The following is a 25,885-nucleotide window of genomic DNA, read 5'->3' as shown; positions in this document are numbered from 1 at the left end:
GAAGGATGAGTAAATAACAAGGGTGAGTGGGAAAAGGTCAGATGGCGGCATAAGGAAATGTGAGTGTGGACCAGTGTCCAGTGCGCCCAGTGGAACCAGGAGCAGCAGAGGAGAGGCCGGTGGGGCAGGAGGGAGGGCAGGGGGTCCACCTTGCGCAGGGAGGCCAGGTGATCAGCTGTTGGAGGTGGCACGGTGGTGTGACTTTTCTCCAAATGGGGTCTTTCCTTGCCCCTAAACTCACCCCTGCTGACTTCCAGTCTGTTCCTGCTCCACCAGGCTCAGTTCTATTCCACTCAAGCCCATGACTCAGGAGGTGGGGGGCTAGAAAGCGCTGGCCGGAGGGGTGGGAGAGGCTGGTGACGAGCTGGTGCCGGGAGAACCATCCCAGACAGTGGGCCGGGAAAGGGGGGAGCTGAGGGGAGAGGTCCAGCCTCACCCAGAGGTTCCCGAGCCAGCTCAGCAGTTTCTCACCTCAGATCCCACCCTCAGCACCACACAGCCGGGCCCCAGGAGAATGGGAGGGAGAGGCAGGGAAGGGGAGGAGGCTCTTGTTACCGAAGGTACATTTGTGTACGCACCGTACCACGAGGCCAAACTGAAACATGGGGTTTGGAGCAGAGAAGGGTTTATTGCCGGGCCAAGCATGGAGCACAGGGTGGCTCACGCCCAAGAAAACCTCAAACTCCCCGCAGGGTTTCAGCAAAGCATACTTAAAGGTCAGGTAAGAGAAGGGGGTCGCAGGGTGCATGATCAGCTTGTGCACAATCCTCTGATTGGTTCATGTCGAGGTAACAGGGTGGTCAACACCATCAACCCCTAGGCGCCTGAAGGTCAGGGGGCCACGTGCTCTCATCATCAAGTAGTTAATTTCTTCCTTTTGTCAGTGGTTTTTAGCATCTGAAAAACTCAGGAAATATACATGCGATACTATTATCTGGGTGCTTCAGAGAGGAGCTGCAGCAGAGATGGGAGAGGGGTCTGTCCCGGAAGCCCCACAGGGTCCTGCTTGGTTACACTCTGGGCTCCATCATGGATTCCATTCCTCAAACATCAGCTTCTGGGACTCAGGGCCACAGGATCCAAAGGAATACAATTTACAGCTTGCTGGGTGACAGGAATCTGCTTCAACGCCCATCGGAGAAAGCTTTGAGGCAGGGCTATAGTGGGACCCACCCACAATCATCTCCCTCATGAAGAATCTGCCAAGTAGCTAATGTCCTACAATCTCTGTCCGTCTCCTGAGATTGGGCCATGGGTCCTGCATCCTATCTGCCTCACCCATCTCTTTTTCACTTCATCTTCTTGTTTTAGCAAGGATTTTTTTTCTTTAAAGTTAATTATGTAAGTGACACATGAATCCATTCTGGGTCTAAATGTGCCAAACAAAACAAAAACTGTTAAAGTCATGGGAGACATCCCTTACCTGCCATGCTCCCTAGTTTTAGCTTGGGGTGACCCCTTGTAGACTTTGTGCTATGGTGGAGTCACAGATTTGGGCACAGAAGGAAGTCGTGGAGAAGTCTCCGTTGTATACACACAGTGTCTGCAATTTCACAACTTGTTCTCCCCATCTGACAATTCGTCTTTCCACATTGGACATTTAGAACCATTCCATCTTTTCAACTGCTATAGAGTATTCCACAGTTTAAATAGAAAAACATTCTGGCACTGGGAAACCTTTAGATGATTTTCAACTTTATTGCAACTCCAAACAGCCACAGTGGACCCACGTTCCCTCCTCGTGAGTTCCAGTGTTAGTATACGTGTGGGATCAGGCCTGGGGAGGGAAGTGTTGGGTCTGAAGACAGGGAAAGGTGTCCGAGCCACCAGCCCCAACCCTGAAAAGGGCGCCTCCATCATCAGACCATCTCAAGTTTTTGGTGTGCGGAGCCAGGTACCAGCCTTCTCCCCAATACTGTCTTGGATCAGAATGCGGCTGCTCCCTGGAGAATCTCATTTTCCAGCTAGACTGGGAGTTCCCAAGGGGCCTCACCGGGCGTGTCTCTGTGACACCTCAGCTCCTTAGAGGAAAGTGAGACAGCACCATCCTCACAGCTCGAAACCCCCTCCTCCACTCCTGTGAGGAGCGGCCACGAGGACAGGAAGTCACGGCTGGTTTAGCAAGGGTCCTGTGGGTGAGGCTCGGGTGCCCCCTCTCCGCTGGCCACCCTGGGTCCCCACCCCAGTCCCCACCCAGGCCCACTGCGTTCTGCAGCACGCTGTGACAGTTGCTGTTCCTTCAGGGATCCGCCCCCAGCAAGGGAGCAAATGTGGTCCCTTCAAGCACCCAGAGTCAGCAGTTAATAACGGCGTATCCACATATGCCTTTTGAAAAGAGCCGCAGTGAGACAGCTACCTCTCAGAATGGACAGTCAGACATGGCGTTGGGCTGGCTAAGGAGATCGCTTCAGCAGGCCTGGTGGGTGGGCACCCGTTGGCCCCTGTAGAAGGCTAGTCCCTCCTCACAGAGGCGTGGAGGGACAGAGGAGGGACTCTGCCTCTCTGACCCCCCAATCCACAAGAGGGACTCTGTGTTTACACCGTGCTCTGTGGTTAGAGTGCTCTGCAGAGGAGGTTCAACCTGCTGGTCAGCAGGTCTCCTCACCAGCCTCTGGAGGGAGTCAGAGATGAGGAAACGGGGGCTCAGAGAGCGGAATCAGGAAGTGACCCCTGGCTGGTAGGGTCTCTGTACGGAACCATGCAACCGCCTTCTCCGGGGGTGATCTGTGGGGAGAGAGCAGGGGAGGGACGTAGCTGCACCATCAGACCCTGGGCAGATGGGCTCAAGGACGCCTGGGGCACAAGAGCCCTCCCACCAGGGCCACCCATCAGCCCTCACAGGCACCCTCTGTCCCCCAACTATGGACATCCAGCGTGGCTCTGTGTCCTCAGGGTCTTGATTAGCTCCCAGCTGGCTCCAAGCATCACTCCCGTCCCCCCCTCACCTGTTGGAAGCCTCAAAGTAGCCAAGATGTTCGGGGTTCAGTGCTCTCGACATGTATGTGTTGAGCTCTGCCCCTTTCTGGGCACCAAGAACCAAGCAGGACTAAAACAAAGTCAAGCTCCGTCCTCATCTGAGCTGGGGGAGACTGCCAATCAAGGAACAAACACACGCTATCAATACGTTGGGGTGAGGGGCGCCAAAGAGAAGAGCAAACAGGACGAGGGGTCAGAGAGCAGGTATGTGTCGTGTGTGTGTGCGTGCATGCGTGTGTGTAGGGGGTGCTATGTTAATGAGTTCATAATCTATGAAGAGGTGACATTTGAGCGAAACCTGAGGGAATGAAGGAGCAGACCGTGAGGACAGCAGGCTGGGCTCAGTCTGGGCAGAGGGAGCCACCAGTGCAAAGGTCGGAGGGCAGAGCATTCCTGGCGGGGCTGAGGGGCAGGAAGGAGGTGGGAGAGTGAGCAGGGGACGAATGGAAGGAGATGAGGTCAAGGGGTGGAGATGACAGAAGAGGTCACACAAGGCCTGGGGACAGGGGTCTCCAGAAGATTGTGGTTCACAACATAGCCATGAGCTCCCTCAAAAAAACTGACAGAAATTCCTGGAAGCTGGACAACAGCAACAGATTTTTTTTTTCTTTTTTTTCTAGAATCCTTCCCTTGTTATCCTGGGCCAGGGAAACAGTGTAGCTACTTTCTCTCCCTCCTCGTCCTCCTCCTCCTCCTTCATTTTCCTCCCTCTTCCTCCTCCTCCCTCATCCTCTGTCTCCAAACCTGCCCCTGACCTTGTCCTGAGCTGGCTTGCCTGCTTGCAGCAAGACAGCGGCTGCCTCCTAGATGCAGGCAGGCACGGGCGGAGGACAAGGCCAGTGAGGGGACAAGAGGAAAGAGGCCCCCGGAGAGACAGGCAGCAGCACGAGGGACGACGTCACAGGGGCCTCTGACCGCTATTCATTTCAGCTCCCAATGTCTCCATCAATAACCGTCTGCCCTGACCAGGAGGGAGGAGCAGAGAGTGGGGAGGAAGGTTGATCTGGGGTCTGGATGGGGAGGGATGGATGGAGTCACAGAGAGGACCGTTGGCTCCTCCCAGCCCAGGGCAGGAGCTGGAGGGAGGGAAGGCAGAGAGCCCAGGGGGACCCGAGAGTGTCTGTCATCCAGCCTTCCCTCCTTGCTTCCTTCTTCCCATCTCTGTTTCCCTGACACATGGATTCCCTTCCATGTCCTCTTTGAAGCCAGGAGTGGAAGGGAGGCAGGACCAATTTTTACTTTGGAAGAGGAGGAAGGGAGTCTTCATTTTGTTGTTGAGGAGTCAGGAACTTTAGGGGATGGAGGGAGCACTCTGTGCCCTGGGAAACAAGAGGCCAGAGCGAGCCTGGTGACAAGGTAAAAGACTGGCACCAGCAGCCCACGGGCCTCATGAGAAGAGGGACTGGGCTCCAGGGCCTGGCACAGAAACTGGCACAAGGGCACTTAGGAAATAGTTGATAAATGAGAATGACCAAATGGCCAGCTGAGGCCAATCAAGAAGGGAGGCTGACTTAAGATAGACTAGATCAGACAAGGTAGGCTGCCTGGAGGAGGTGGACCTTGGAGGATGTGAAAATGGGGAGAGAAGGCATACCAGGCGAGGAGACTGTGGGAGCAAAGGAAAGGGGGCAGTGGTGAACACAGAGGGTTAGGAGGTCAGATCATGGGAGAATCAGTGAAACAACGGAGGGAAAGAAGACTGTGCAACAGAGGAGGCAGCCAGGTGGCTTTAGAAAATTCTGAGGCTACAGTGCCCCATAAGACCCAAGCCTGCTCTTGGCTGAAGTTGGCTTTTTGACTTCCCCTAAGGCCCCAGCCCCACAAGCCACACACAGACACATCTGCGGGCAGAGGAAGAGGCTCTGACATGGGACAGTTTGAGGGAACTCGCAGAAAGCCTCTCCCATCAGCAAGCATTCTCTTTGCCTTGTCACCATGATTGAAGGGCCAGCATTAAAGAGTCACCCCTTGAGTAAGGCACAGTGCTCTGAGAAATCCAGATTCCCCAGTGAGGCGCTGTCAGAATCCCGCCATGGGAAAAGTGGACTGGATCTTGTGGACCACGCAGTCATCACTCTCAGTTTCCACATGAGGAGACTGAGGCAAGACAGGGGACATGACTTCCTGGAGTCACCCAGGGAATTAGAGGCAGAGCAGGAGCCTCGAAGCCCTGTGGGAAGGGTGTGAAGATATCACTGCAGATGTGACAACGGACTGGTTCAGGGGACAGATGGACAGCCCCATTCATTTTATTAGGACAGCCTGGCCTGGGCCTCCTTACAGATGGAGCCTTTATTGGGAAGGCTGAAAGTGTCCCTTCCACATCCCTCCTAAGGGGCCAGAACAAGAGTTCATGGTCAAGTGTGACTAGAGGCGGTGGGGGTGAGGGGTGGAAGCCGCTCCTTCTGGGAGGTATTGGGGCTGGAGCTGAAACAGACAGAATGGCACCCTGAGGGAGGCAGGTACCAGGGCATGGGACAGGAAGAGACCCGCAGGGAGAGGGGGTGTGGCGGGGGTGGGGGGGTGGAGATGCAGAGTGGGGAGACTTCACCGAAGGAGCAAAATAGAAAAGCAGCGAGAGGGACGAAAACCAGACACACAGGAAAACGCAAAGGCAGGAAATCTCGAGTAGAGCGCACGGAAGAGAGAGGTGGAGAGAGGGACCAAGAGCAGGGAGGGGCTGGAGACGCGAGGGCGGGCGGGAGGGCGCGTGGGCGGCCCGGGGGCGCCCCACTGACCCTTCTCGGCGCTTGCTTCCCTCCCTAGGCTGCGCTTTCCTCACCTACTGCGAGCGTGAGTCAGCGCTGAAGGCCCAGAGCGCGCTGCACGAGCAGAAGACTCTGCCCGGGGTAAGTGGCGCCCGCCGAGGCGCGAGCGACGGATGCGCCGACAGGGGGCGACTTCGGGAGGCCGGGCTGCTGCGCGGCGGGCGAGGGGGGCTGCGACCGCGGCGCCGGCCTTCGCTCCGGAACTCGCGCGCCGCCACTCAGGCCCCCCAAAACGGCGAGGCGCGGAGCCGGGAGGCGGGCGCGTGGGCGCCAAGCTCAGACCTCCCCGGGCGGCCTCCGCTCTCCGCCGTCCAGGCCCGACGGAACGCCGGGCGGGGGACGAACTTGGCGATGGTCGCAGAGCTCGGGCGCGGCATCTCCCCTGGCCCCCTGGGGCGCCGCCGATCGGGTCCCGCCTCCCCGCGCTGCCCGCGCGGGCAGCCCCGGGGCAGGGACGCGGAGTGCCTGGGGCCCCGGGAGCCCAGAGCTACCTGCGCCGGCGCCGCGGGGCCCCTGGTAACAGGGCCGCCGCCGGAGCAGCCGCCTATCGACGTCGGACACTGGCTGTTCCTGGGGTGGGGGCCGGGGCGGGAGGGAGCGCCTAGCCGCCCGGGCTCGGCGCCGCGAGTGAGATCACCGCGGTTTATTTAAGGAGCCAGCCCTCGTCTTTGATAAACTATCGCGCCTCAGCCCTGGTTTATAGCTTGTGTGCGGGGGAGAAGAGAATTATTTATGGCCCCCCTAACTGGGTGTGATATCAGCCATGGCTATTATCGAGGCTAGTTCATCACCATAAAATAAGAAGTGTTCCTCGGGTCAAGGGTCCGCACGGTCTCTCCTGTGGGTTCAGAGAGATGGGAGGGGGGCGGCGGGGGGAGATATACGGCTCACCGAAGTGTCTAAAGATTAATGGAAAGATGTGAATGTTTGTGGGCATAATTTAAAGAATTTAAAACTGTACCGTTTTTGAGCTTGTACAATGGACCCTGCAGGGAAGCACGTGTGTCCTACATGTGTGCGTGCCAATATTTACACATGCATGTTTACATTCTTACCAAGCAAACCGTGTGTAAACACACGTTTCCATTTCTGCCCCACAGCGGGAAAGGTTAACCAGGTAGACAGAGAGAAAGCTCGACCTGGGGAGGGGGGCAGCCTCAAAGACCCTTTTTTACCCTTTTAGGGGTGGGGAGGGCCTTCCTTCCATTAAGACAGCCTTTGTATTGTATTTTGGTGTTTGTGATTGCAAAGCACGGGGCTGAGTCATCTTAATAACACACCCGCGGATGCAAATGAGTAGAAATTGTGCACCGTACAGGTTTTCGTGTGGAGCCCAGCTCTGGCACGGTGGCCGTTCCCCAGTTGGTTTTTTAGTGGCGCGGCTACATGCACATATATTATAGTAATTACTTTCTGGGTGCCCTCTGTAAGATGGCAGAAATATGCTCCACATCGCCCCATGTTATGTGTGAAGCATAAAGCCATATTGTAAGATAATCAAAGGCTTCTGAGAAAGGTTTGTGCTGATTAATAAAGTGTTTATGGTACTTTGTTTTGGGGGAGATTGTGATAGATATTTTAGAGCCACCCAAATGGAATAGAAAATACCACATTGTTATGGGAGGCCCTTCATCAGCTTGAGAGAGATTGCTGGGGAGTTTCGTGATGGCTAAAAGCCTGGAATTAGATGGGGAAACAGAAAGAGAAGGTGGGAGGGGGAGGTTTAGGATTTTGAAGGGGGAGAGAGGCTGGGAGAATTTCAGTAGTGAGTGTGGATTGCTCAGGATCTAACATTAACTTGCGGTTGTTTATTTTACATATAATAGAATAGCTAAATGATGGAGTGTATTAGTTCTTTAATAATTTATAGAAATACTTTGATGTTGCAGTAATTACATTAAAGGTCACATATCAAAGGTAATTTGGTTGAGCAGCTGTGATGGTTTCTCAGAAGCAATCAATACCACTGTCCGTGGTGCTGATTTCACCAAGGGGCCTGCCAGATTAAAGAAGGCTTATTACCAGGCAGAAAGGCCCAGGGGAAATCAGGAGCACATTGGAGCGACGCGCCAGCCCCTCTCCCACCGATAATTAACACTGTTACCCATAATCTGTGCTAATCCTTCATACTGGGAGATCCAGTGGCATTTTCCTGAAACCACAAAGACAAGTTGGGCAAGTTTGGGAGAAAGGACAAAAAGAAATGTGAATATATGTTGAGAGATGGGAGGGGTGAGGAGAGAGGCCAACAGGGGAGCTAAAACGTAGCCTAGAGTCCCCTTGCAGTGCCTGGAATGCCATCCTTTCTTCAGAGGCCTCCCGGGGAGACTCGTGGTCTCAAAGACCTCATCACAATTCTCAGGGCAGGTACAGCCCACAGGGCGAGGGACCAGGAAAAAAAGGCTGGATTGCAGCTTGAACTTCCTAAGGCATGTTGTCCCCACACAAACTCACATGGAGACAAATGAAAAACAAGATGACAACATATTAAAGTGGAGTCATTTGGATTCCAGAAAGCAGGACTGGTGTTATTACTGTTGGTTGGTTCTCTCCTTAGAGATCAGAGAAAATGATCCACTGGCAAATGGTGGGAGAGGACCAGGCAAAATGCTCCCACCCACCTGAGTAATGGTTGTTCTCACCCACTGAGATGGTGCTCACGGCTGCCCGTCTGGTTAGGGGGTGGAGAGACCTCTTCTTGTCTGCAGTGACCACCCTAGGTGACCTGGTGAGCATGCTCTGTGTCTGACTAAGGAGAAAGAAATTGGAAAAAGAACCTGGAAACTGGTAACCTCAGCAATTTAGGCACTTTTCCAGACTTCAAAATCCATTCAGATCAATCCATTAAAATCAGCCCTCCACTTTCGCACTGAGGAGAAAAAAGGGGAGAAGATGGTACAGGCGGTCCGTTCTGTTTCCCAGCAGGTTACAGAGCTAGCATCCTTTTGGCAGCAAGGAAAACAATCCCACTGTTGCCACACACACACACACACACACACACATACACCACTACTAAAAACAATAACATAACAACAGAGGCAGAGCCAGAGACACCCCTCCCACGTGTCCTCATTTGGGGACTGAGAAGGGGAACTGACATTTCTCTTGGGATAAGTGGGAGCTCAGAAACCAGACTACGATGGCTATTTTTACAAGTCAGAGGTCAGGATCCTTGGGAACCAGTCTAACCAGCCTCTTGGATGCCTAATGGAATCATCCCTGGACCAGTATTTCAAATGCATTATTGTTTTTGAATTTGGCATGACTTCAGTAGAATGAGATTAGTAAACCACAAAGCCTCATCAGGGTCCCTTGGAGCAGTGTCTTCTGCCAGCATCTAGGCAGAGCGATTCCCCCTTCTAAACGCTCCATCTCCATCTCTCCCTCACACTCTCCATCTCACCCTCTCTCTCTCCTGGCCCCCTGCTCTCTCCAGCTCATCTTCTTCCATTCCCAAAATTTGTTCCGTCATTTCTATGGTACGGTCGACATGGTTTCTCAGTCCATCAACATGAATTTCCTGAGTGTGTGTCGGGCACTGTGCTAGGTAGGCATCCAGGCAGACACAGAGATAAGAAAAATCCATCCGCACCCCTCTTGGAGCTGTCCATCAAGTTGGAGACAGAAGCCAGTCATACACACAAAAATACCGTCAACAGTACAAGACAGCACGTTATTATAAAATGGGTAGTGTGGAAAATAGCTCCAGGGTAATCTTTATTAAGCACTTCCTATCTGATGGGCATGATGCAAACACATCACCTCCATTACTTCATTTTATCTTCACAACCACCCTCTGAGAAAGATACCAAGAGTATCTCCCACACATGAGGAGACCCAGGATTAGAGAGAGTAAGCAGTTTGCCCAAGGTCACACAATTAATAGTGGCCAAGCCAGGATCCGCACAAGGTCCCTTACAAAAACCCAGGACACCCATCTCTCCTTTCTAGTGCCACCAGTTGCTTTAGAGGGGACCCAGATGACTATGGGGTGCAGGAGTTGCTCCAAAATGTGTTTAAGATATGGGCAGGGTGCGAGGAGAGTTGGGAGGAAGATGGATGTGTCAGAGGAGACTGCTGGTCTGAGATCCAGCCTGGAGACACGGCACGCAGGACAGGTCAGGAGCCGTGAGCTGGGCAGGAGAAACCCCCTCGGAGAGCCCCCCAGGACCTGAGTGTGCACAGGAGGCCTCTTGGAAGGACGCTGTTCCTTAAAATAGGTCCCCGCTGCTTAGTCCTGCTTCCCCCTGCCTTTGGAACTTTGCAGGGAATTGTCTTCCAGGAAGAACCCATCTGTTTCCAAAGTTAGGAAGGTAGGGGTGAGGCTCCGATTAGAGGAAACCAGACCATATGGCTGGACAAGTGGTGGACTGCATGGTCAGCAGTAGCCAGCACTTTGCCCCTGTGGCAGCAGAAAGGGCTCCTCACCAGGGCTATGGACGGGGAAGAGCTGGGTCCAGTTAGCAGGAGGCCTGGAAGTGGGGAGAAGAGGGAGCAGGCGGGGGGAGGATGCAGGGGGAGAGTGGGAGCTGTATCTGCTTGGTAAACATTAAAGTTCCAATTCACTAGTTAAAGATTGGCTTTTGTGCCCTCACTTCGGCAACCTGAGAATACAAAGCAAACCCACGCTCCTCCGTGGCTGCCTCCCATCCCCACCTGCTACGTTCAGCCCGGGAGACAGGCCACATCACTGCCATCACACCTCGCGACTCAGGTCCCCGCCACTCAGGACGCGTCATTTCCATGGAAATACAATGTGACCTTCTTTGAGTTTACCAGGAAAGATGTTAAAATGGAAAATTAAAAAGAGAGAGAGAGAGAGAGAACTCAATTGGATTTCTAGCACTGCTGTCTCATGATGTGTCTCCTGTCTCTTCCGCCCACTTTCGTTGCCCCAAGTCTCATCTCCTCTTTCTTTCTTTCTCTCCTTCCCTTTTCTCTTTATGCTTTGCTCCCTCCTCTTGTCTCTCCCTTCTGGTCACCTTCCTCTTCCTCTTTCCCCTTCTCATCTCCCACCTTTTCTTCTTTATCCTTCTCCCTTGCCTCTCCCGTCTCTCCCCTCTCCTCCTCCTCCCGTACACCCTCCCTCTCTCTCCTTCTGCCCACCCCACCTCTACCTTGACACCCACTGGAGGCTCTAGAGGGACCACCTCCAGCTTTACTGGGACTTCCCCAGTGAGGCCCATCTCCCTCCTGACAGCCCTGGCCCAGAAGGCTCCATCTCATTTTATGTACAACTGTAAAGATGAATGATAAGTAGAAAGGATGCAGTCAAGAACAAGATGAATAAATTATAAAGGGCAAATGATGACAAGACAGGGGTCCCCAGAGACATTGATAGGATAACAGAAACTAAAGACGAATTTATGATGGATGTAGTTAGCATGTACGGAGGCTGTTAATTCTTCCGGGTAGTTTGACAACTTCTAGTGATTGGCGCAATCAAAGCATTTCATTTTAGAGGTGTGATGTATTTCCACTTGTCCGTCCTGCGAGCACAGTGTTGGTTTTCATCTCTACGCAGTGAGTTGGGGCCCATCATCAAGTGTCTCTGCTTCACGTGGTGGGGTCACGAGCCAGATCCCCCAGTGCCTCCATCTTGTGGTCCTGTGGTCCTTCTCACTGAGTGCGTTGGCTTGGGGGCTGCTGTAACAGAGCCCCACAACCCACATGGCTTAAGTAGCAAAGTGCCACCAACTTGGGGGCTTAAACAACAGAAATTTATGGTCGCACGGTTCCGGCACTGGAAGACGAAGACCAAGGAGTGAGCAGGGCTGGTTCCTTCCGAGGACTGGGAGGAAGAGTCTGTTCCACGTCTCCCTCTGCACTTCTGGTAGCCTCAGGCATCCCTTGGCTGGTAGATGGCGTTCTCATGCCATCACACTGACTTCCCTGTGCGCATGCCCGTTTCTGTGCCCAGGTTTCCCCTTATGGAAGGACACCTTATGAGATTTGGACCCAGCCTAATGCCCTCATCTTAACTTGATTATATCTGCAAAACCTGTTCCAAACAAGGTCACATTCACAGGATCTGGGAGTCAGGTCCTCAACATCTTTTAGGGGGAAGGGCACGATTCAACCCATAACACTGAAAAATGAGCAGCCCCATGGCTCTTCCTTGGCAGGGAGAGAAAGGTCTTCAACAGTATTTGAGTCACCAGGTAGGGGTGGGGGGTTCCCACCAGCCTTTCCTCTGCATCTCCCCTTGGCCTCGTTCTTCCCTTTCTCTCTTGGGGAAATGAGTGACATATCTTCCCTCTTTTCCCATATTTCCTAAAGAGAGCCATTCATCCACCCTTTTAGGGCAGTGATTCTTAACAGAGAGTAGTTTTGCCCACCAGGGGACATTTGGACATTGTCTGGAGATGCTACTGATACTCAGTAAGTAGAGGCCAGGGGGCTGCTGAACACCCTATCGTGCACAGGACAGCCCCGCAACAAAGAGGATTCCAGCCCCAAATGTCAGTAGTGCTGAGGCCCCTGTGCTGGGACCAAGGACAGGTGGAAAAAGGCACAGTGGGACCCGGGGATGGGGCTCCCTTCTCTCTTACTCCCTGGTTCTTAGTCACCTGGGGGTCAAGCCCAAGGGTCTATAGAGTGTTAGAGGGGCGAGGGTTTGTCAAGGGGCACATGCTCAAACGGTGTAAGCTCGGGGGCGGGGGGGGGGAGCAGTGGGCAGCGGAAGAGGACAGACCCCCTGCAGGCATTCGAGGGCGTTCCTGGTTGGCCGTTCACACACTCCTACCTGCGCATGTTCAGCATAGACTTCTTGCCCAGCTTTCTCATTTTATCCACACAGAACCCGAAATCTGAGTAAAATGAGTTGAAGTTTGCTTGTGACCCAGCTGGGACCAGAACCCAGCCCAGCCCCTCCCTTGGGAACAGCCCCCATCCCGACAGGAAGTAGATCCGGCAGGCAGGCAGGCAGGCACGTGGAGTGTCAGAGCCTGGGCTGGAGCCAGGGAACCTGGGCTCCCGGCCCCCACCTGGCCGCCATGAGCCAGGTGCCTTGGGCGAAGCGCTTAGCTGGGAACCTCCCTGGGCCTCCACCTCCTGGACTGTGGAAGGAGGCTATGGGCCAGATTGCTCCTGGAGCCCCTTCGAGCTCTGACATTCTTTAAAATTCTAAGAATAATAGACTTGGCATTACTCACATTATTGAAGACAGGGAGAGGAGGGGAGAGTGGGAGGGTGAGGAAGAAAAGTGTCTCCCGGCCTCCACTGCCGGACTCCCTCTGTGACAAGCGTAATAAAGTGCAGGTCAGCTCTGTCTCTCCCTGATGCAGACCAGACAGGCGGCCTGTTCTTGAGGGCCAGCTCCAGGGCAGGGCTCCAGGGAAGGGCTGGCTCCCACTGTGTCCACACTGGCCCCTCGGCCCTAAACCTTTCTCCTGCCCTCTGCTCAAGTTTCTTTCTCAGGAACTTTCTCCAACACTTGGCCCTAGCATGTTCTGGATCACGGTTGCCATCACCCAAGTCAGCAGCAGCAACGTTTACAGAATACCTGCCCCAGGCAGAGTTCTTTTTTGGGCGGGGGCGGGGGTTGCCTGGCATCAGAAAAAATGAGTGAGACACAGACTCGTTGCTGAAGGAGCTTACAGTCAGGTTTGGGAGGCAAGTGTGGAGACAGCGCACGACCCAGAAAATATCTTTAGGTGCCAAAAAAAAAAAAAAAAATCGTAGTGCTGGGAAGTGCCCGGGAATCCAGCTGAGAGAGATCTGGGGACAAAACAGGATGTTCTGGTGGAGCCCACTCTGCCCAACCCAGCGTGGTGACCTCCAGCTTCCAGGCTCTTCCCCCTCTGACATCCTTCATCGGTTGGCTGAGGTTATCATGGCAACATAAAGATCTCACCGCCTGTAAACTCCTCGGGCTCCTGTCACCCACAGAACGCAGCTGGATGCAGACTTGGTCTCCCGGCCACAGCCCTCCAGGTCCATGCAGCTTCTGCCCAAGTTCATCTCCTTCCTTCAGGCTCCTCTTTTTATCCATCTCATTCCCTCTGCCCTGAGAGTCTCTCTTCATCCCTGGAGGCTCAAATCCAACACCGCTTCCCCTGTAATGACCCTCTGGCCCCTTCCAATCCTGCGTGGCACCCAGCGGGGTGTTGGTTCCATGCTGCTCCGTTGACTCCACTTTTCAGCTCCCAGAGTCCCCATCCCCAGAGATTCCTGTACTCGCTTCGTTGCCCAGAGCTGACTCAAGGGGTTGGGGGGAAAAGGGGCAGGGGGCAGGGGAGAGCTTCTATTTCTGCCCAGTGACTTCACCTGCCTGGGCATCACCCAGTAGCGTCCAGCAGATCCATTCTCAAGGCTCCTCTTCCATCCATATCACCCGCCCCCTCACTTGTCCCCTAAAAAGTTGTCAGCTCAGCTCGCTCTGCGAGGGTACATTGGGAAAGACAGGAATGTCTCATTTTATGGTCCTGGGTGCCTGGAGGAAGCGCTCTGTGGAAGGTGCTTTGTCCTGGGCAGTCGCAGCTGGTGCAGGCGTGAGTGTGTCTCAGCAGTGGTGACAGGAGTGACGGGCTTCCCTGCACACGTGTGAGCTGGAGGAGGTGGAGGAGGGGAGGGTCCCAGGCTGCCTCGGTGGACACACCCGAGTGAGTCTGTGTGAGGCTGCTTGAGGGTTTGCTGACCTTTCGCCAGAGCGCGAAGCAGGGAAGCAGACTGTCTGTGTGAACTCCTGCTCCGGGATGGATGTACTTTAGGACTGCAGGCGTTTCCTCTAGAGCGTGTGCACATGGGCGAGCAGAGAGCCAGGCGTCTGTGTCGTGGGCCTGCATCGTTCCAGAACGGTGGGCTGCCAAGTCCCATCAAAGATGGGGCACCCTGGGTGATGATGGCAGAAAGCAGTGTTGTTTTGCTGTTTTTGTTGTTGTTGTTCAATTCTTCGTGAAAATAGTTGTTATAAAGAGAAAAGGGCTGGAGTTCAGGGCTCCGGTTTCCTGCGGCTCCAGGGTGTGTTTTGAGCTAAGGCACTTGTGGTATGTCCTTGATGTGACCACCAGGAGGCGCCAGGCAGGTGGCTCCCGCTCCTGGTGGCTGAGTGCGCACAAGGCAAGTGTGAGCCTGGGCTGCCCAGATCTGTGCCCGGCGGAACACTCCGCTCCGCTCCACCCTTCTGAGCACTTACAGCCTGTAAGGACGACACCAACCAGCTGGATGACTTGGCATCATGACCTTTCTGGGCCCAATTCCTAATTCCAGAGCGAAAATTTATGAGGAGGCTCTTCAGATGCTGTGGACGGCTGTAAATCCAGGTACTATTATGAATGATAGAACAGTGATGTGAGTGTGGTTGACTTCGGGGTCCTTTGCCACAGTACTGTCCAGTGACTCCTAATTCATTAATGAAATAATAACAGGACAATAACACTGTGAAATGGTCAAATGTGTGATTTGGACTATGAGTCTTACTACATTTCAGAAGAGGGAGGGACTGTGAGCTGGAATGACCAGAAAGGGCCCCATGGACGGGGAGACAGAATCCAGGTGTGTGTTAGGGAGAGGAAATTGGGAAGGTAGTAAGGAGAGGAGGCTTCGGGGAGCCAGGAAAGTCTGGAGTTTCCTCCTGGAGTTAGGGATGAGGATGGGGATGGGGAGGAAGTGGTGGGAGAAACCAGCAGGGTTTTCTCACACTGCTGCTCTGCAGAACCTCCATCCCGCAGCCTGCAGGCCCCATCACCTCCGGGCACATGAGTCCCAGACATCCTGCTCACTCTGGGTGTGGTGTGGGCACCAGCAATCCCTGCCTCCCCCCCCCCGCCCACCCACCACAGTCCTCCCCGGGCCTCAGGACTTAACTCTACCCCCGCCTTCATCTAGGAAGCGCTCCCAGGATGCTCTAACCCACATTGGCCTCCCCTTTGTCTGAGCAAGGTCAACAGAGCCAGGGGTCTAATCGTCCCTGGCTCAGTGTGGACTTGGGCACATCTGCATCACCAAGTGCTTGTTCAAAGTGGAGTCTTCAGCCCCGCCCAGACTGTCTGAGCCGTGTCACTCAGACTCTACCCACCACATTGTAACAAGATCTCTAGGAGACTCACGTGCACAAAAAAGTTTAGTAACCCCTGGCTTAGCTGTAGGCCCTGAAGGATTCTCAGTTTGAGTATTCCCAGAAGCAGGCTTTAGAAGAGCATTTGAGTGCAAGTGGTTTCTCTCGATGGTGACCCCAGAAAACACAAAGAGGAAGTGAAGGAGTGTGACAGGATGACACCTGTGATTCACCAGTGCACTCTGTGGGCCTGACATGTCACAAATATCCTCTCATTTATTTGTCAAAACAGCATCACACAGGTGCTCTCAGGGAAGCATTACCAGCGCTGTCTTACGGACCAGGAGCCTGAGGGGAGGGGGCTGGCTCCAGGGCTCGCACTCCTTCCACGTGACGTCCTGTGGCACCAACCCCTGTGGAAAACCAGAGATTTGCAAGGGTAGGAGTGTCATCGTCTTCCTCAGTCTCTGTCACCCCAAGGTCAAGACCAGGCTGCTCCCACGGGAGACTCTGGTGTGACTGCTAGACTCCTACGGGGCCAAGTGTGTCACTTCCCACAGGTGTCACCACACACCAGACCTGCTTTTGAATTGGAGAAGTCATGTTCTGCCTGGGAAGAAGAGTTAAATTCCAGCGCCTGCTCTGCCTGAAGCCTTACTGGTTGCCCTTGGGGAGCCACTTAACCTCCTCGAACTTCAGTTTCAGTGACTGAGGTTCCATTTGGCTGCAGTAGCTTCAACAAATGGAGCATTGGGCTTTTGCATCTCATAGAGTCTGGGGTCTAGGGTGGGCTTAGCAGTGTAAAAATGCCAGCATCAGAATCTCTTCCTTCATGGTTACAAAATGGCTGCCCTGGCTCCATGCATCACACCCACAGTCAAGCAGAGTAAGTCCAGCTGTAGCTGTCCATTTTCTCAGGAATGTGAAAGATTTCCCATAAGTTCCTCCTCAGTAGAATTGTGTGTGTGTCTCACTGGCCAAAACTGTGTCCCTGACCACTCTAGCTGCAAAGGAGGCTGGGAAAGGGATTATCTTGCCAAGAATGAAGCATATATCTGCCACAGTCAAAATGTGCTTCGGTCAGTGAGGGGGACGAGGGGATGGATGATGGGTAGGAGCCAGGAGAGTCTCCCCTATTGGCTTCCTAGAAATGGGTGGGGGTTACAGCAGAGCACGCTGGACAGGGCAGCAGCCCCACCCCACACACTGGCAGCATTTGCCTTCAGCTCATATCATGACCCGATGCTGTTAGGAGGAGGCTGATTCAGAGTCATTCCAGAGTGTGTTCTAAGAGATGCTTCCTCAACACAGCACTGCTAACTCAGCGTGTTTATCCAGCTACTGACGTGGTTTCTAATTCCATGGAGTTCTTCGTAGGGGATGAAGATTTCAACCCCTTGGGTACCATATTTTTATCTTCTACCTCTTTCTTAAACTTGTAGCCTTCTGTGTCTCTGCATGTGGCTTAGATATTAAAGAGTCCTGGCCCCTGTGCCGCTCGACAGCTGTCCCCACATCACAGGCACTCCACAGCCATGTCTCTGCTCTCACTTTGTGGCCTGGTGGGTGCCACAGACCTGAAAGTGGCCCCGCTGGTTCTTGGGGCCAGCAGCAGAGGTGACAAGTTTACTTTTCAGAAACGGAATCAACAGTAGTTCTGGTCTGTTGTCAGGAGCATGGAATGAGGCGCGTGTGCTCTGTGCCAAGCCCACCTGAGAAGTGAGAATTTGTCCTCTGTATTAACTTTGTCTGGGCTGCATTGAAAGTCAGGAGGGAAGGGTCAGAGACAGCCCCGGGCGGGCCTGTGTGTCCCTCTGCTCCTCAGACCCTCCCTCGCGGCTCTGCCTACAGCACCCAGCCCTCCCCACCCCCAGGGCACGGGCTGTCCTGAGGGTAGCGAGCCTCTAGCCAGGGATGTGTTCAAGCTGAGTTTGAGTCGCATGGGTCAGGGGGTGGCCAGGGGCTGGGAAGGGAATGCGGTGCAGGTAATTTCTGCACTAGATAAATCATTTCTTGGAGGCAAGCCAAGATTCTATGACTTTTCTCTGTATTTTAGTTGCGTCTCCGTCATAAATGGACCCGCCAGTGCCGACCCAGTCCTCAACCCCCAGCTAAACCTGCTAACCCACATTCTATCCGAGGAGGCGTGACCACTCCAGCCATCCCAGTCTCTTCCTTCTCTGAAGACCCTCAGAACTTACAGGCCAAACCCACCACATCACTGGGCAGACTCAGGCCCCAGATTCAGCCAACCCAGCTTCACCACTCTGAGCTGTGGGACCTTAGGCAAATCTCTTCACCTCTCTGTGCCTGGGTTTACTCCTTTAGACCCCGGGATGTCAATAGTGCCTTCCTCCAAGAACTGATGCATGAAGTGATGCTAGCAGAGCGCTGAACACGCTGTGGCCATGTGTCTTTCCACCACTGCTGCTGCCTTTGCTGTGGCCGTTTCCCCCACCCTTACCCTGGGGAGGAGCGAGTCTCCTGGCCTGGCCCCTTCTATCTGCCCTGTCCTTGCCCCTGTCTGCCCCGGGCTGGAGGGCGACTGGCCCGGGGCGCACAGCAGCAAAGCCTCCCAGCCGCATAGCTAACACAGGGCTGGCCAGGTCGGGGGCTGACAAGTGTGGGAGGGTCGGGGACATCCCCCCGAGACCTCTGGTCCTGTCCCTGCCAAGGCCTGGCTGTGCTTAAACAGAGTGGGGTTCAAGATCACCCCTCCCTGCTCTGCCCCCTGAGACGTGTTAGCTAAGTTTGTGCTGACAGTTTGCACAATCCTCACGTGAGATTTACACACTTCCCTCTTCGTACCCCATTCACCAACCCCCACCCCAAAAAAGGGCAGCACCCCTGAGAACCAGGTGAAAGGACCCAGGAGATTTAAAACCCTCACCAGTGAGCGCAGAAGCAGAGTCACACCCTGGCACCCACGTGGTTTAGGATGGTCCAAGAGGCCCTTCGAGGCAGGGCGACCCAGGGATCTGAAATGAATATGCATTCGGCCTCTCCCAGCAGCTCTGACAGCTGGCATCCGACAGCTGTGCCCGCTCAGAGCCTGAGAGAAGGCTTTTAATTCAGTTGGTAAGTGTTTCCTGAGCACCCACCAGGAGCACGGCCCCGTGTTGGTACTGCTTAGCAGGTGGATGCGAGGAGAGAGGTCTCGGACCCCGCTGCCCCTGGGGCTTTCCCTCCTGAGGAGCAGAAATGGTGTACATGCCAAGCAATTAGAGGACAATGGATTGAGACTTCGGACTGAAATGTAGGGCTCTGAGCCGTCAGGGAGCACTGCAGGGCCGTGTCTACTGAGTGCCTTCCATGAGCCTCGCTGCGCTGAGTCCTGGGGGTGCTTGCTGTCCTCGGAAGGATGGGCAGGATTGGGGTGGATGGAGAGGGGCTGGAGATGCATTCCAAGGAGATGACAGGGGAGGAGGGAGGGAGGGGGGCCGTGAGGGAGACTGTACTGCTGGAGTTCAGGGAGCTCAGAAAGAGGCTGGGGGTCTCGAATGAGATGACACTTGGGACTCCGATGTGGGAGGCCTTGAATGTCCCACTGAGGAACTTGGTCTCTTTTCTTTGGGTACTTGGGAGCCATTGAAGCTTCCGGAGTAGGAGAGTGGGCAGCCTGAGTGGGCAGAGCTGGCACATCTCGGGCACAAGTTGGCAGAGGCTACTCTCTTGGTGTTGGGAAGGCCTGCTGGAGGAGGGTGGAGGAGAAACTTGGCTCCCTCTGGGCCCCTGAAGCTGGTGAGGTTCCTAAACCACCTGGCTGCACGTCAGTGTTTCTGAGACATTCAGATTTGTAACAAGTGCAAAGAAAGACAGAGATTCAATCTCCCTCTTTCTCACTCTGGCTCTGTCTCTCTCTCTCTCTCACACGCACACACACACACACACACACACACACACACACACACACACAGAGGCATGAAGTGAGGGTGGGTGTGGCCCACAAATGCACATGTCACACATGCCTTTATCTGAAGAGGCCCTGTGGCTGATGGATCTGGTCAACCTGCTCTAATCCAGGAGAGCTGAGGGGTGGGGGGGACACCCATTTCCATTAGCGTCCATATTACGGGGCTGCTCAGTGCAGTTTTATGACTTTGGAATAGACAATCCAACAGTGCTTCCGAGTTAATGTCCCGCCAAGCCCGCTTTAATGAACAGACACAAAGCGTGTGCAATTAGCACAGCGACGGTGTGACAGTGGAAACCAGTGAGCCCCTCAAACGCCGTCATTCTCTTAGGTAGACCACACATTCCTGCAGGCAGTAACGTTGTCTGCACGCTTTATTTGCTGATCAAAATGTTTTGCGCCATAGATTTTGCAGAGACTGACTTCTCCTGAGGTCCAAATTACCTTCTATTCTGACTTGGTGGGTTCGAAATTTACCAAGACATCAACTGACTCCCTAAATAATGACTCCTTAAGCGTTGAGCCTCTCACATGGAAGGAACTTGCGGTGGGTCACAACTTATCCAGGAAGCCTCTTCTGGTTGAGTGAACCCCCATTCTCTGTCGCACCCCCACGGTGTCACTGGGGACTGTCCCTCATTATGAAGTGGCAGAGTAGATGAGATCCCACTGGTGGCCTGCAGTCCTCCCAGACCCCCTGGGGCTTTGCCGCTATTTTGTGTGTTTCAGACTGTTCCTCAAACTCTTCCAACCCCTGTTAGCTCACTGGGCAAGACCCCGATCGGTCACCCACCAGGCAAACCCACTGTCTGGCCACACTTTGAGTCCTCCCTGGCTCCTGCCCACAGGTTCTGGGAAGACAGTGTGTGCCATCGCCCTCTATTCTTATTAAATGACTTATCTAGAGGAACTTCATATTTTCTTTTAGGATAAACTGAGCTAATGCGATGTGCTTGTTTTAATTTGTGAGGTTAACTGATCTAATTATCTGTGGCGTTTAGTTAAATCCTTGTGCCTGGGCCGGCTGCAGGTGTGGGCTTTGAATCCTGCCAACAGGAAATCTCTTAAAACGAGCTGATCTAACCCAGCGTGGTCTGCTGGTCTGAGGGATTTTCTAATAATGCATGAATTTATTAACAGCTAAAGATAAATAGAGGGGGTATTTACATTAAACACATTCACAAGGAACTGTCTGCTGCTTCCCTGCCCCCTTCCAGTGGCTGCATCCTCCAACTCACGTCACTGAGCCATCAGTTGAGTCCGGAGAAAACCTAGAGGGCCCCCTGGAGGCTACAAGTAGATACCCCAACATAATGACACTAAGCGGGGAGCTGGTGTGGCCAGGGTTAAAGACCTGGAGTTTTAAGTGACCCCAAGAAAGGAGCCACTGGTGTTGTTCAGATCCCTAGAAGCTGACGCAGTCTTCCCAGACAAATAGGTGCCTCCCCTTAAGGTAAAAAAATGATGTCCCATTGTCCCTGGTGGTCCTGGAAATCTGTGTTTGGGGCTGAGAGCTACCCCTCCCAGGCGGAGTGTGTCCAGGGAGGGTGACAAAGAAAGAACAAAATCCTCCCATTTGAAGCTAGTTGATTGGCTGGTAACATCCAGCCTATAGGTGAGGGGCTGCCCACTACACACAAAACGTGTCATGCGGGGCTCCTGGCTTTCCGACCCCACCCTCCGCCCTGATCCACTGGGAGCTGCCCCATCTCCTGTCTGGGACTCCAGAGACCTCTCAGAGGCTGGGGCTGGGATGCCAACAACGTCCAAAAGAAGTGGAATTCTAACTCCAGAAATCCTACATTGCTCGAAAATACCGCTAGCCTGCGTTGTCTGGAAATCCGGGTTTGGGATCAGGCCAAGCAGCCACAACTGTGTTTGAAATGTATTTCCCATTACCTGAGGACCAGACGCCCTGACAGCCCCAGTCACTCAGTACTGACCTGTTTTCATCCAGCGTCAAAGCTCTCCCTCTTCCGCGTGAGTGAGCCTGGATGAAACCACACTTGCAAAGGCACGTGAAGAATAAGCACGCACGTGCAAAGTGCACACGCGCACACACCGATGCTCGCCCGCGCTTAACATTCAAACACGCACATGCACGTACACCAGGGTGCATGGCATGTTTGCGTGCACAGAGGTTTGTACACTCACCAGATGCATGTGTGCACGTAAACACATAGGAAGACACTCCCACACTAGTGTCCAGGTGCGCTCACGTGTGCGGGCACACAAACACAAGTGTGCACACATGCTTTCCCTCTGGCTCCTTTGGAATTGAAAGAGAATGTAGCTCTACAGGGACAGCTGAAGATAAACTCTTGATTTCTGATTTCCAGAGCAGTTTGGACAAGGTCCTCTGAAATGCATTAAAATGCTAATCACAGCATCTGTCTGAACCCTGGCGGCTGTGTGACTTGGGGGGAAATGGAAACAGAAGGGATTCAGAAGCCTGAACTCCTCCTTGACTCTCCTTGCGTCGCTCTCTCCTCTGTCTCCTCCCGCTCCCCTCCCTCGCCTGCCCCCACAGCCTCCACCCAAACCCAGCCTGGGCCGCAGTGGCCTCGACTCTGCCTAACTGTGGTGGGCCCCAGAGTGTCGGGGGTCCCCAGGGCTAATAAACAAAGTATCCACCAGGGCGGCCAGGTCCTGATTCCTCTGCAGCAGAGAAATGGCCTCCCACCACCTGGGCCCAGTGCTCCCCAGGTCCCCATGGCCCACAGGCCCCAGGCCTCTCCCCCCAGGGGAGACCAGAGAAAGTGCCTCACCTGTCAAGGATGGATGCTGAAAGCCTGCCCTGTTTAACCTGAGGAAGGGCACTCCAGGAGGAATCTTAGGCACATGGGAGGCAAGTCAGGGAGAAGCTTTCTGATGCCCCTGAGGACACATGTATGGACACGGGGGCGGGGTCAGGGGAGATCATGCACCCATGTTCCTGGTGAACACCACTCGCTGCTTCTCTGCGCTCCCAGGTGAGAGGCAAGCCCTGTGCACAGGCCCTCCCCCACCCATCCCTGACTGTCCGCCCAGCTCCTCTCAAGCAAGCGCTCCCGCCGGACACCAGGATCCAGGAACACCCGACTCCCCCTTCCCACACAACTTCATACTCCGTACTTTGTTCAGTAGCTTCTCTTTGCCCAGCATTCTCCTACAGCCTGTATATCTCCTATATCCCAAGCTCTTTTGCCAGACCAGTCTCTGGTCAACATTCCAAACTCAGCCTAGCCATCACCTTCTCCAGGATGCCTTCCCCAGTCTGGACAAGGCCGGATAAGACGCCCCCCACCTGGTAGTCCCAGAAGTTCCTGCACATTCCTCAATTGCCAGAGTGTAATGTCACCTCCTGGCTGGTCCCTTACCCCGGACCATGTGCTTTTAAAGGACAGGGGCTGGGTCCTGCCCATCCCTGTGGACTCAGCCTCGGCACAAGGATCAGCATGCTGAGTTCTCAGTGACTGGGAGGATGTTGGAATGTGTGGGCTGGTGTGCGCCTAAATCCTTGGGACCAGAGCGGCTTTGTGGGGTCCCTCAGGGACATCCTGGAGGTGTTTTTCCCTCTCTGCTGGGACCTGGAGCGGGCTCTGGTCAGGCCTGTGTGAGTCCTGGTCTCACACCGGGTTCTGTGTGCCCACTCCTCACCCCCACCCAGGAAGATCAGAGCTCCCAGCATCTCACAGTTCCATTTTTCCTCTTAAGCATCAAACTGTCATTCCTCTAAACACCATCTGGAGACTCCTGGCTTCAGCCCCTCACTTCTCCCAAACTCTTATTAATGTGACGGGTGTTTATTCCTTCTTCCTCCTCTTCCACTTCCTCTGGAACATCTCAGCTCTGTGGCCTGCAGACATTCATCTTATCTTCGGGGAGCTCAGCTCTGCTGGGGAGGGCGGCCGCTCAGGCTTGGCTTTACGCAGCTGACAGTGATAAAGAGCAGACAGAGCAAGAGGGAGCTGTGCCGGCCCCTCCCGGAGCCTGGTCCCAGTGGGAAGGGGGACAGTGGAAGGCGGGTCGGGGAAGGAACCCGGGTAGATCTGCTCTGCAGTGGCTTCGACTCTGCCATGTTGATCTTCTAAGAACTCCAGGACCCTCTGTGGCTCCCTGGTGCTGCCAGACAAAGCCCAGATTCCTAGCCTAGTCCCTAGCCATCTGCATCCTTCTGCCTTTCCCTGCATCGGTGTCTGCCTCAGCCCCTGGGCACCCATCTCTGCTGCCAGCTCACTGTGCTCATCCCTCCTTCCACACCTATGCTCCTGTTAGAACCCTCACCTGAACACACCCCGCCCTCCATATCTTGCTTGTCCTCAAAGGAGGATCTCGTGCTTTCCTCCTCCAAGCAGCCCTCCCTGACTACCCCACCCACATCCACCACCTTCTACAGCCCTTGCCACATGGTCCACATTCTCTCACTCAGTGCTCTAACCCACATTGTACTCACGCATTGCACCTCCCTGATAATGCCCACAGCACCCGGCCCAGGACTGGGCACACAGTGGCACACAGGCAGTCCCTGCTGTCTTGAATCAAAGTGAGCCTGCAGCACTGACCCCCCTGAGACGAGCCTTAGCAACTCGGGAGTGGTTGGTTGGCACTGGGGAGCTCGCCGGTGGCGCCGTCCTGCAATGCCCAGAGGGAGACCCACCCATTCCGGTCCCTGCTGTGGTCCAGGCTGGCACTCGAGGCCAGCCTGCTTCCCCTGGTAAAGCATTAAGCTAATGCGTGTTGTGTCTCATTAGTGGCATTCTGTTTGTGCCAGGGCCAGGCAATTTGATGGGTAGTTGATTGGCTATTCTGTTTATTTATGGCAGGAAAAGCATTCTTTATTGAGGACTGGGCAGCACATCTCTGTCCCTGTGGCACTAAGATCCTCTGGCAATCATGCAATTATAAATTAAGACTAAATAAATAATATATAATAAGCAATAAAGACCACACGCCTCCATATAAAGAGCTCTCCTTGGGCGGGCCACAGCACCTCCCCGTGGCTGGGCCTGGAGACCCAACAGAGCCCCAGCCTGGGAGACCCCATCCCCCGGGGCTCTCGGCCGGGTCCGCCATTGTGGCCAGCTTCAGCGTCCATGACCAGGCATCTAGGTTTAGTCAGAACGCCCATGCCTGGGGAGCGCACCAGCACTGGTAGAAAACCTTTAACGTTCTGCTGCCCCTGACCCCCACAAAGCCTTCAGAAAGGGAGGGCAGGCATTGATCTCCTCAACAGACAGGCGAGGAAAGTAAGTAAGGCCCGTGGAGGTCGGGAGGCCTGAGCAGGACCACAGGGAGAGGCAGCCGTGCCTCCATCACCATGGTCCTGCACTGGGCTCCTTGTCGCTTCCGAGGCGGGTCAGGCTGGGGATGAGAGGTGGAGCGTCTTCTAAGAACACAAGGGTTAGTGTTGCCATCCTTCCCAGGGTGAATGCCGAGCCCACTCTCGGTTGTCTGCAGGTGAGGGAGGAGAGCAGACATCCACAGCCCCACCTCAGAGCCCACCCCTCCTCACTCATCATCATGCCGGAGCCCCCCGCCCCAAGCCGCCCTGCCATCTAGGGGGTGCAGCTGAGAGACTGAGAGATTGCCACCCATCATGCTCGTTGGACCTGGAGAGGCAGTGGTGAGGGAGGCACAGGCTGAGCCATGGTCAAGGACAGGGAATTGTCGTGAACTCCCCCAGGGAGGTGCAGGGCCCCTGAGGTGGGGAGAGTACGTCACGGGGCCTGGACCACGTGGCTAGAGGGGGACTTAGGAAGGTCCACAGAGAGACCCTGGGGACCAGTCCACCCACTGGGAATACAGGCCGAGTAGGTGGTTTTCCTGGGAGCTGTCCGAGGACAGCAGGCCAGGGTCTTCCTCTGGGCGGGTCGCCATTATGGAGTGGGCTGAGTGGTCTGGGTTTTGAAGTCTGCAGATGACACTGTCACCCCAGCTCCAGGTTCACCCTCCAGAGCCAGCAGCAGCGGGGCTTCGATACTTCCCATCTGTGAGACGCTGCCCCGCGAGGGGCTGCTGAGGTCAGGGAGGGTCAGGAGCCCTGGAATTCATGAGGGTTGTGACGCTCAGCCAGCCTATCTGCAGAGCACAGCTCCACGCCCAGAACACGGGCCAGCCAGAGCGGCTGCGCTCACCCCAGGCAGAGTCCTGAGTCACAGGGCAGACGTGGGCTCAGCACAGACATCTCCCCTGAGGGCCCGAGTGCAGTCAGAGGAGTTTCTCCACGCAGCCCCAGCCAGTGGCCTGGAA

The 25,885-nt window shown here is 54.6% G+C and overlaps 1 protein-coding gene across 25 annotated transcripts in view; it reads left to right on the top strand.

Annotated features, from left to right (window-relative positions):
- The window catches only part of CELF4 (CUGBP Elav-like family member 4), a 288,206-nt gene that overhangs the window by 71,367 nt on the left and 190,954 nt on the right, over window positions 1-25,885 (top strand). For all 25 annotated transcript variants that reach the window (XM_074352284.1, XM_074352279.1, XM_074352272.1 and 22 more), the window contains exon 2: window positions 5,743-5,825. In XM_074352284.1, the coding sequence (XP_074208385.1) occupies window positions 5,743-5,825 (83 nt within the window). The remainder of the gene's footprint in view (window positions 1-5,742; window positions 5,826-25,885) is intronic.

Source organism: Camelus bactrianus, chromosome 24 (genome assembly GCF_048773025.1).
Source record: "Camelus bactrianus isolate YW-2024 breed Bactrian camel chromosome 24, ASM4877302v1, whole genome shotgun sequence".
Taxonomy (NCBI): Eukaryota; Metazoa; Chordata; class Mammalia; order Artiodactyla; family Camelidae; genus Camelus; species Camelus bactrianus.
Note: the sequence above shows the minus strand (reverse complement) of the source record. Positions and strands in the feature narration are given on the sequence as shown.